General features: G+C 37.6%; 2 protein-coding genes across 4 annotated transcripts; both read left to right on the top strand.

Annotated features, from left to right (window-relative positions):
- Window positions 1-3,398: 3,398 nt before the first annotated feature.
- On the top strand, window positions 3,399-5,776 carry LOC111788802 (root phototropism protein 2-like). The gene is made up of 5 exons (XM_023669319.1): window positions 3,399-3,545; window positions 3,619-3,688; window positions 3,776-4,153; window positions 4,250-4,975; window positions 5,053-5,776. The coding sequence occupies exons 1-5, from the start codon at window positions 3,481-3,483 to the stop codon at window positions 5,530-5,532; spliced, it is 1,719 nt and encodes a 572-aa protein (XP_023525087.1). The 5' UTR covers window positions 3,399-3,480; the 3' UTR covers window positions 5,533-5,776.
- A 983-nt stretch (window positions 5,777-6,759) lies between these two features.
- LOC111789154 (pentatricopeptide repeat-containing protein At2g15820, chloroplastic-like) lies at window positions 6,760-10,766 on the top strand. Of its 3 annotated transcripts, XR_002814277.1 has the most exons (4): window positions 6,760-7,336; window positions 7,545-9,509; window positions 9,719-9,892; window positions 10,294-10,351. XR_002814277.1 is itself a non-coding variant. In XM_023669814.1 (2 exons), exons 1-2 carry the CDS (start codon window positions 6,827-6,829, stop codon window positions 9,399-9,401), a joined length of 2,367 nt encoding a protein of 788 aa, XP_023525582.1. In that variant the 5' UTR covers window positions 6,760-6,826; the 3' UTR covers window positions 9,402-9,552. The 3 variants fall into 3 exon arrangements, 1 of the variants encoding a protein (XP_023525582.1); XR_002814278.1 differs by having other exon boundaries at window positions 9,719-10,766; XM_023669814.1 differs by lacking the exons at window positions 9,719-9,892; window positions 10,294-10,351 and having other exon boundaries at window positions 7,545-9,552.
- Window positions 10,767-11,658: the final 892 nt, after the last annotated feature.

Here is an 11,658-nt window from a genome sequence, read left to right as displayed (position 1 = left end):
TTTTTTTTTTTTTTTTTTTTTTTTTTTTTTTTTTTTTTTTTTTTTTTTTTTTTTTTTTTTTGCAAGTTTTTGAGTGTTGGATGATGAAAGTCTTACCTCAGCTAGTTACCGTTTAGGTAACGATCACGGGTTTATAATCAAGGAATACTCTCTACAGTATAAAACCTTTTGGGGAAGCCCAGAGCAAAGCCATGACAGCTTGTGCTCAAAGTGGACAATATCATACCATTGTAGAAAGGAGTCGAGCCTTGATTAAGGGGAGGTGTTGGATGATGAAAGTCATATATCAGCTAATTTAGGAGAATAGTCACTCAAAGTGGAGAATATCATACCGTTGTGGAGAGTCGTGTTCATCTAACAATGAGGTGAGGACGGGAAAGCTTTTCACGTCCCTATTTCAAATTCCTATCTATAGAAAATTCGGTTAAAAATAAAAAAAAATAAAAAAAAATTCAATTACCTCATTTCTAAAAATTAAAATTTTAATATTATAAGAGAGGATTTTTACCTGTAATATAAATATATATTATTTATCAAGTATATTTCACACCGTTATTTATTTATTTACAGAGGAAAAAAATATATTGAAAGTGAGTAGAGCGGGATGAAGATTTGACAGAGAGTCATAGATAAGAACGGACAAGGGAACGTGATCTCCATCTCCGACACTATTTAGCTCATTCTCCTAATTCTCGGAGTTTTCATGCAAAGTCCGAGAACCCGATTCTATAGACTAAATAGACATCTTATTATAGAATATAATCTCTGTTTCAAGTTCGATTAAGCTAACCGAGAAAAACATCTTCCTACATTATCCTTCATTTTCTATAAAATTTTCACCTCATTCGAGACGGATTCCAACCCGACCGGGTCAAAAGGAAATTTTGACCATGGTAGGGTGAGGGTGAGGGTGAGGGTGAGGTGATTACCTGCCACGTGTGAGAAAACCATTTGATTATAACACAAAGAGTGGAGCCCGGGTTGTTATCCTGTACAAGATGTGAGTAAGATTGAGATAACGTGTCAAATCAGAGGTGAAATGACGTGGCAGAAGAAGGGCCAAGAAGCGAGGGGCCCAATAGGTGGAAGAAGGAGAGCCACTGGTTTTTGTGGTCCAGAAATTTTTGGAGACCGGAAAATGGGCCGGGTCTCGCAATCATGTCTGCTGGCACCCATATCCATCTCATCCAATCCAAAGCTGGCTTAGGACATTGTGGGACCCACAAGAATATTACAACACCGTCAAACCCTAATCAATTAGTGGGACCCACAATGATTACGTGGATAATTTTTTTTTTTTTTACCCCATTTTACAATCATTAATCTATTTATTTACTTTCACCATCACTGTTATTTCCTTTTCTTTTTTAATTTTTTAATTTTTTAATTTTCTGTTGATAATAAAAACATTAATTATGTAGTTTTTTTTTTTTTTTTTTTTTTTTTTTTTTTTTGTTAAATGACTAATTGTTTAGTTAAGAAAATAATAAATTTGAAAATAAATTTAATAATTTAATCTTATTTATTAAATGACTAATTGTAGATTTTGTTTTTATTTTAAAATATTTATATCAATATTATGCGTTTTTCCAGATTAAAATAGTGAAATTTAAAATAATTAATATTTTATTTATTTAAATCCCACGTTTTTTTATTAGTTTTTTTTTTCTCAAATAAATAAATGTAGCAAATTAATTAAAAATAAAAAAAATTGTATTTTTTATATTTATTTCATCAATATTTATGACTAAACAATATCAATTATTATGATTTTGGATCATTGCAATAAAATAATAGTTTTTTAAATATTTATTTCATTTTAATTTAAGTTTATTATTAAAATATTTTTTTTACTCGTTTTCCGTACACAAGGATTTGAATACTGAATAGTTACTAATCACAAGTAGTTATTTAACCAAATAAATTAAATATATATATATATATATATATTTTTTTTAAGTATATGTAATAAAATAATAAACCAGTATGATTTTTTTTATATATTATTAAAATACAATAATATGTAAATGAGAGAATTTTTTTTGTAAAATAATTAATAATGCGAAAGTTATTACTAGACTCTAGATCCAACAAAGCAAATCTCAGCCTACAATGATAAAAGGCATTACTCTTCTTTAGACATTCTCAAGTTGGTGGATCCCACTAGTATATTATTAAATACATTGAATAACAACGATTCATTCATCGAACCCTAAGTACGAGAAGAAAACGGCTCTCATTTTCTTTCTACGTAAAAGGTTGATCCATTTGATGAAATAATATCGAACTCTTGATGAGATGGTGTGATGTCCCACATTGGTTGGGGAGAAGAACAAAACACACTTTATAAGGGTGTGAAAACCTTCCCCTAGCAGACACGTTTTAAACCCTTGAGGGGAAACTTGAAAGGGAAAGCCCAAAGAGGACAATATCTGCTAATGGTATCAGAGGTAGACACCAAGGGGAAACTTGAAAGGGAAAGCCCAAAGAGGACAATATCTGCTAATGGTATCAGAGGTAGACACCGGACTATGTGCCAACGAGGAGCTGTTCCCTATAGGGGTAGACACGAGACAGTGTGTGAGTAAGGATGCTGGTCCTAAAGGGGTGCGAGTAAGGATGCTGGCTCTAAAGAAGGTCGATTTGGCAGGGGTCCCATTTCGATTGGAGAAAGGAAAGAGTGACAGTGAGGACACTGGGCCCTGAAGAGGGTGGATTGTAAAAGAAAAGAGTGCCAGTGAAGACGATGAGCCCTGAAGGGGGTGAGGGGTCTCACTTCGATTGGAGAAAGGTGGGCTCTGAAGAGGGTGGATTGTAAAGGAAAAGAGTGCCAGTGAAGACGATGAGCCCTGAAGGGGGTGAGGGGTCTCACTTCGATTGAAGAAAGGAAAGAGTGTCAGTGATGACACTGGGCCCTGAAGAGGGTGGATTGTAAAGGAAAGAGGGGTCCCACTTTGCCGGTGATGACACTGGGCCCTGAAGAGGGTGGATTGTAAAGGAAAGAGTGCCGGTGAGAACGCTGGGCCCTAAAGGGGGTGGATTGTGATGTCGATGGTGATGTCTCACATTGGTTGGAGAGGATTGTGATGTCGATGGTGATGTCTCACATTGGTTGGAGAAGCCTAAAGAAGACAATATTTGCTCGTAAAGAAGACAATATCTGCTCGATAAAATACATAATTTCAAATCTCCATAGGAATATTAAATATTTTATAAAAGAAATAAATAAATGTTTTTTTTTTTTTGAGTAATTATGAGGAATATTATTGTTATAATTGTCGACAGAATTGTCCAATCAAAAGTGAGGAATTTCTCATTCCCTCGTTGATGATTAAACTTAAAGCTGATTGGTCCACGTCGATCCGAAACAGTGGATGGGGTATAATTGTCATTTGGGTCTCAAGACTGTAGCCAACGGCGTGGCCATTTTATAGAAGAATTTAGTTAAAACCTTAGACACAGAGCTCCCTCCACTCAAGCATGGCTTCTTCCTCCGTCAAGGGAAACACCAGGCTGTCCATTGCCATGGAGCGAACTGGACAATGGTATGTGTTCATCTCTTTCGCAGGGACTAGCGGATGCTTTGAGATTTTCTGATTCTGAACTCTTCTCTTTCAGGGTTTTTTCTCAAGATATTCCGACGGATGTCGTGGTTGCAGTCGGCGAAGCTCATTTTTCTCTTCACAAGGTATGAGAACGAAAACTCCTTGGATTTATCTGTTTGATTTGTGAATGTGCGTGTGTGTGAAAGTTTCCGATTCTGTTTCCGTTGTAGTTCATGTTGGTAGCGAAGAGTAACTTTATACGGAAATTGATTGTGGAATCCACGGAGGCGGACCTAACGCGGATCGATCTGACGGATATTCCTGGCGGTGCTGAGATTTTTGAGAAGGCAGCGAAGTTCTGTTATGGTGTGAACTTCGAAATTACGGTACACAACGTTGCAGCTCTACGATGTGCTGCGGAGTATCTACAAATGACGGATAAGTACTGCGACAACAACCTCGCCGGACGGACGGAGGATTTCCTCTCACAGGTGGCTCTCTCAAGTCTGTCTGGAGCGGTAGCGGTGCTGAAGTCTTGTTACCATCTCCTTCCCATGGCTGAAGATCTCTATATTGTTCAGAAATGTGTGGAAGTTATTAGTTCTAAGGTAATTGAAATTAATAGTAGCGATTGATCATTGAGTGCTTCTGTGATGTTGTCTGCTCTGGTTTATCATGAGTAATTTGAGTTTTGGAATGTTTAGGCCTGTAACGAAGCAAACTATCCGAGTCGGTCGCCTCCAAATTGGTGGACTGAGGAGCTATCCGTTCTTGACATCGGATTCTTCGGCAAAATCATGGCTGCGATGAAGAACCGTGGTGCGAAAACGTTAACTCTCTCAGGTGCTCTGATTACATACGCTGAGAGATCGCTACGGGATCTAGTCCGCGACCACTCCGGAAGCGGAGTCAGATCGGGCGATTTCAGTGAATCTGACGGAAGTAGCAGGCAACGTGAACTACTGGAATCGATTGTCGGTCTTTTGCCCTCTGAGAAAGCCGCTTTCCCTATTCACTTCCTCTGCTGCATTCTCCGATCTGCGATTTACCTTAAAACCTCATCTCCCTGCAAGAACGAGCTTGAGAAGAGGATTTCGATGATTCTAGAACACGTGACAGTAGACGATCTTCTGGTTTTATCATTCACCTACGACGGGGAGAGGCTTTTCGACCTGGAAAGTGTAAGGAGGATAATCTCTGGTTTTGTGGAAAGGGAGAAGAGCGTGGCTGTCTTCAACGCCGGCGATTACAAGGACGTTGCTTCCGTTTCCCTCCAGAGAGTGGCCAAGACCGTAGACGCTTACCTCGGCGAGATCGCCACCTATCCCGAACTCATCATATCAAAATTTAACGGCATAGCCAATATCATCCCCAAAGTCGCACGAAAGGTCGACGATGATCTATACCGAGCCATTGATATCTATCTCAAGGTATTACTCTATTCATTTAATTTGGTATTCATTCAATTACCTTATCTTCTTTGATCAACCAATGAATTAACTCTCAGGCACACCCCAATCTTGATGAGATCGAACGGGAGAAGGTATGCAGTGTGATGGATCCATTGAAGCTGTCCTACGAAGCGCGGGTACACGCCTCCCAGAACAAGCGGTTGCCAGTGCAGATAGTCCTCCATGCGCTCTACTACGACCAGCTGAAGCTAAGAAGCGGCATGGACGACCGAAGCACCCAAGACGCTGCCATGACAAGGACTCAAGTTCAGGCAGACGTGTCTCTGGTGAAAGAGAACGAGGCTTTGAGGTCGGAATTGACGAAGATGAAGCTCTACATATCCGATATGCAGAAGAATTCTCATGGAACATCTTCCATGAAGGCACCCTCCAGAAGCAAGGGCACTTTCTTCTCCTCTGTATCCAAAACGCTCGGGAAACTAAACCCCTTCCGCCATGGCTCCAAAGACACTTCTAACATAGACGACGGCGTCGACATTACCAAGCCCAGAAGAAGAAGGTTCTCTATATCCTAAATCATCTCTCTCTCTCTATATATATATATTATACATATTCCCCATGCTGTTTAGGGAAAGACAAATCCGTTTATGCTTATTTGTGAGATTGATTTCTTCATCTTTGATTCTGCTCACTGTTCGTTTGTATAAAGCTGATTCCTTCTGCTTCTTTTCAAGTTCATGTTTCGAATGTGTGTTGTGAACTATACAAATTGTAGCAATTAAAAGCCACGGTTTAGTAAGATTCCTGTTATTTTATCAATCTTTTCTTCTTGGGATCTTCTTTAATGATTCTCTTGCTTTGATCCAATGAACTTTGAAAATTCCTAGCCAAACTATGAACAATTCTGGTTGGCGTTCCCCAAAAGCCTCAAATTCTTTGTTTATAATTGCATGATCGTTCTTAAATTAGTGGACCTGAGACTTTCATCCTCCAATAATTTGTTCATTTTATCTGCCGTGTAGAACATTTTCTCTCTTAATATTATACATATATATATAAATAAATTAAAAACAAAATTTTTTATATGATGATAATTTTAAAAAATCCTTAATGTCCCTACCTATCTAATTGAGTATGAGATACTCAATGAAAAAGAAAAATATCTTCTTTAATGGAAACAAAACTTTATTATATTTGAAATATTAATATATAATTAACATCGAGATTTTTTTGGTCGGGTTAACCTGACAATCTTGAAAATAAGGTTACAACCCATTCCTACTTTTAAAAAAAATTAAAATTGTTTAAAGTTTGTAATTAATATTAATGATGTATTGTAACTTGTAAATATTTAATATTTAAATTTCATAGAATTTATTAATAATTTTAGTAAATAAGTAATAAATCATTACTGATATATTCTAATTAATATAATTAACTATATTAATTTTGGTAGAGGAAGATCAAATAATTAATTAACTAATTAAGTATATTCAAAATAAAAATACAAATAATTAATGAAAAATAGATTTAAGAGAGAAACCCCGCCCGTTTGGTCCGGTTTATTAGTTAAATCGGTTTAACATTTGAAAAAGAGTCGATAAGTTCGGTTGGATTTCGGCCCGATTCTTCGGAAACCGAATTGATTCGGCACTTCACTGCACGGCGTGGCCTCCTCTTACATGGAGACAAAACGGATTGATCCGGCTGAACCGAACCGACGAAGGGTTTGGTTTTTCCGGTTCATCTGTGTCGTAAAACTTCCGAGTTTCCCCTTGGTTGCCGTCCGTGTAAAAGATGAACCTTGTAAACCCTAAGCCCAAGGTTTCATCATCGACAGTTCTTCTGAACTCTCCTTCGAGTTCCTCCATGTCCATTCGAACCTCTGCCTTCGCCACCGTCACCCTTCTCCGCTCTCTCACTCTTTCCTTCCCTCTATGCCACCACCACTTCCGTTGCCGGAACTACGTCATCCGTTCTCTCTCTATCCCAACATATTCAGCGAAAGGACGACGACAACTTACGAGGATTCCTGCCTTTGCTTCCAGTTCTTCCGTTGAAGCGTTGGTGCATGACCGGGATTCCCCGGCCGAATCTGAAGAGCCTTTGTGTTCTCCATACAGTACTGGCGCTGAGGGGTTTGCGTCGGCGGATTTGAAACACTTGGGAGCGCCTGCGCTTGAAGTCAAGGAGCTGGATGAGTTGCCGGAGCAATGGCGTAGATCCAAATTGGCTTGGCTTTGTAAAGAATTGCCGGCACATAAGCCGGGAACATTGATACGACTGCTTAATGCTCAGAGGAAATGGATGAAGCAGGATGATGCGGCCTATGTCATCGTGCATTGTTTGCGTATTCGCGAAAATGAGACTGCTTTTAGGGTTAGTTTTCGTTTTGATTCTATTATGTTCTACTATAACACCCGCAAAATACACGTTCGTATAAGTATAGCTACTTGGAATGCAATTGATAGGAAAGTTATTTGGAAGTGTGCAATTTCTGGAATATTGTTGTGCTTTGTTCTTTAGAATCTATGTTTGTGATATTGTTTTCTTCCCATTTCTTAATTTTCTTCATTTTTGAGATTAGGTGTACAAGTGGATGATGCAACAACATTGGTACCGATTTGATTATGCTTTAGCTACTAAGCTTGCTGATTACATGGGCAAGGAACGGAAGTTCTCAAAGTGTCGGGAAGTATTTGATGATATAATTAATCAGGGATGTGTGCCAAGTGAATCCACATTTCATATATTGATTGTTGCCTACCTTAGTGCACCTATCCAAGGATGCATAGAGGAAGCAAGTGCCATTTACAATCGTATGATTCAGTTAGGAGGTTACGAACCACGTCTTAGCTTGCACAATTCTCTCTTTAAAGCTCTCTTGAGCAAACCAGGGGATTTGTCAAAGCATCATCTTAAACAGGCTGAGTTCATATATCACAATCTGGTAACAACTGGACTTGAGTTGCATAAAGATATATATGCTGGTCTAATTTGGCTACATAGTTATCAGGATACTGTAGACAAAGAAAGGATAATGTCACTAAGGAAAGAAATGCAACAAGCAGGAATTGAGGAAGAAAGAGAAGTCCTTGTATCCATCTTGAGAGCGAGCTCGAAATTGGGGGATGTGATGGAAGCAGAAAGATCGTGGCTTAAACTTAAGTCTTTTGATGGTAGCATGCCATCTCAGGCTTTTGTTTACAAAATGGAAGTATATGCAAAGGTGGGTAATCCGATGAAAGCTTTCGAGATATTTAGGGAGATGGAGCAGTTGAACTCTGTAAGTGCTGCAGCATATCAGACAATTATTGGGATTTTATGTAAAGTTGAAGAGGTAACACTTGCAGAATCCGTCATGGAAGGCTTCATAAAGAGTAATTTAAAGCCCCTCAAGCCAGCTTATGTTGATTTGATGAATATGTTTTTCAATTTAAGCTTACATGATAAGTTAGAGTTAACCTTCTCCCAGTGCCTTGAGAAGTGTAAACCAAATCGTACTATTTACAGCATATATTTGAACTCTTTGGTAAAAGTTGGTAATCTCGACAGGGCTGAAGAAATATTTAGCCAGATGCAAACAAATGGAGAAATTGGTGTAAGTGCTCGTTCATGCAACATTATTTTAAGTGGGTACCTGTTAAGTGGGGATTATTTGAAGGCTGAAAAAATATATGATTTGATGTGTCAGAAAAAGTACGACATTGATCCTCCATTAATGGAGAAACTTGATTATGTCCTAAGCTTGAGTAGGAAGGAGATTAAGAAGCCAGTAAGCTTGAAGTTGAGTAAAGAACAAAGGGAGATTTTAGTAGGGTTGTTATTAGGTGGCCTGGAGATCGAATCTGATGAAGGGAGGAAGAATCATAGGATCCAATTTGAATTCCACGAAGATCGTAGCACCCACTCTCGTTTGAGGAGACACATATATGAGCAATATCATGAGTGGTTACATCCTGCTTCAAAGTCAAGCGATAGTGATACAGATATACCATATAAATTCTGCACCGTTTCGCATTCATATTTTGGTTTCTATGCCGATCAGTTTTGGCCACGAGGCCATCCTGCAATCCCTAATCTAATTCACCGGTGGCTTTCACCTCGTGTTCTTGCTTACTGGTACATGTATGGAGGCTGCAGGATATCGTCAGGGGATTTCGTACTGAAGCTAAAGGGAAGTCGTGAGGGTGTTGCGAAGATTGTTAAATCTCTGGGAGAAAAGTCCATGTCTTGCAAGGTGAAAAGGAAGGGCAGGGTGTATTGGATAGGCTTACTTGGAAGCAACGCCACATGGTTCTGGAAACTAATTGAACCTTTCATTCTGGATGACTTGAAAGATAGGTTACAGGCAGACAGCCTTAACATGGAGAAGGCTGTAAATGAAACTTACAATATCAACTTTGATAGTCAATCTGATTCCGATGAGGAGGCGTCTAGTTAGTACAAGAATTTTGGCTCTAATTCGCCGAATGATGAATTCCTTCAACGTCGAATGGTTTTGGGAGGCTTTGTAAATCAAATAGAGTCTTCCTTGTCCAATTTGGAAGATGTAAATACCTAAATGGATATAAAATGAGCTTATGTTCTGATTATGTATTGTTGTAGCATTCTTTTCTTATTTTTTATTTTTACATTTTAATATAGGTTATATGCTGGTTTGGAAGTCTTACAAAATCACTTATATATTTTGTTCTTGTTAACTCTCAGAATGTTCATGTTAATTATTGTTCTTTTTTAATATCTATTTTGTAACCACAGCTGTTCCAGCGTCAATCCTCTCCATGTGAACCTTGTTTGGGAAAGCAAACTACCAAAGAAGGTTTAAATTTTCCTTTAGCAGGAGCTTAAATTTTCCATGATGGGGAAACTCCAAATCATCTCTTCCTCGATCATCCATTTGCGGCCAGAGGGTTGTTCTTCACGGACATTTTGGTACGTCTCTTTGCCTTCCTAAAACTAAGAGTATTGAAGCTTATTTTGGTGAAGTTCTTTTGTTGGTGATTGAAACCAAAGCTGAAATCCTTTATGAGTTGTGCAGTTAAAGCTTTACTACGACTTGTTTGATTAGAAAGAAACTTCTTTTGTGGTGATGAACAGTCTTCTACAAATAATTTATTTTAATCATGTTTGGTTCATGCCCTCTCTTGGAGTTATCTTACACAAGAATCGTTTTTCCATGACCATAGTGTTCTTTTCGATTAATGCAATGCTTCATGTAATAATGTTTGTTGTAATAATGTTTTCATTACATCAATTAAAGGTTTGTATCTTGTTACACCTCCTTGTTTTTGGGTTCCCTGTAAGAACTGAACCTTAAAATTCATCTTGAACAGTGATAGACGAACACGACTCTCCACAATGGTATGATATTGTCCACTTTGAGCATAAGCTCTCATGGCTTTGCTTTGGGCTTCCCCAAAAGGCCTCATTCCAATGGAGTTAGTATTCCCCGCTTATAAACCCATGATCATTTCCTAAATTAGCCGACGTGGGACTTTCATCATCCAACAAACCGTGCTCCTTCACTTCTGTCTAGAGTACAAATGTCAGGAAGGAAGGTGCAACCTCTTAATACCAAATTGTTGCTGCTTGATTGAGGTATATTGGTGAAGTTCACTGGACTGAATTAGATTGCATTAGATTTTGTACTCAGAATGCAATATTATAATTATTAGACTGAGAAGAACTGAATTATTTATGTAGATATTAAATATTTCACACGTTGACATAGTCTATAGAATGGGTGGGACGAATAATTATTCTATTAAAAATTTGTCGATATTGAGTATAGTACGTATTATTGGTATATATGGTAATTATCGATCCTTTTAAATGTTTTTGTTTTAACTATCATATCTTCTGAATTATTTTTAATGTGGTCTTTGTTCATTCTTACACATCATTTTATTTGTCACATAGGTAAGTATTTTTCAGATATAAATCTATCTATGTATTATGTCTTATAATAATGTAAAATGGGCATGCGTCGTGACCACGTTACTCAAGTTTATTCATGTACCTATCTTTTTATTCGAACGAGGGAAAGTATTTTATGTCCTAAAGAAATGTAAATGGGCATGCGACATGACTACATTACTTGATTATTCCCACGATGGTATGATATTGTCCACTTTGAGCTTAAGCTCTCGTGCCTTTGCTTTGGGTTTTCCAAAAAAACCTCATTCCAATAGAGATAGTATTAATCACTTGTAAACTCATGATCTTTCACTAAATTAACCAATGTGGGACTCACTCCCAATAATCCTCGAACACCAACATGAGTTCTTTTTAACATATTTTGTCTCCATTCACATGCTAACGTAGAATCGCTAAAAGTCAAACACACTTAAACTATTGAAAAAAAAAATTACATCTCGTTAGTATGAGCAGTAATTAACGAATTTCAAGCTTTCTTAACTATCATATTCTCACTATCATTCTCAATATAGTTTCGATTCATTCATATATCTCCCTTTAATAAACGAAATTCAAACTTTTTTTAACTATTATATTATCACGATTATTTTCAATATAGTTTCGATTCATTCATATATCTCATTTGAGTGTAAACGAGCTAGTATGAACAGTAATTAACGAAATTCAAGCTTTTCTTAACTATCATATTACCACGATCATTGGCGAGCACACGAACACACGTGTAAAACATGGTGATTACTGTTTCAAAAAAAAAAAAAAAA

Source organism: Cucurbita pepo, chromosome LG02 (genome assembly GCF_002806865.2).
Source record: "Cucurbita pepo subsp. pepo cultivar mu-cu-16 chromosome LG02, ASM280686v2, whole genome shotgun sequence".
In the NCBI taxonomy this organism is placed as follows: Eukaryota; Viridiplantae; Streptophyta; class Magnoliopsida; order Cucurbitales; family Cucurbitaceae; genus Cucurbita; species Cucurbita pepo.
This window is presented reverse-complemented; position numbering and strand designations above follow the sequence as displayed.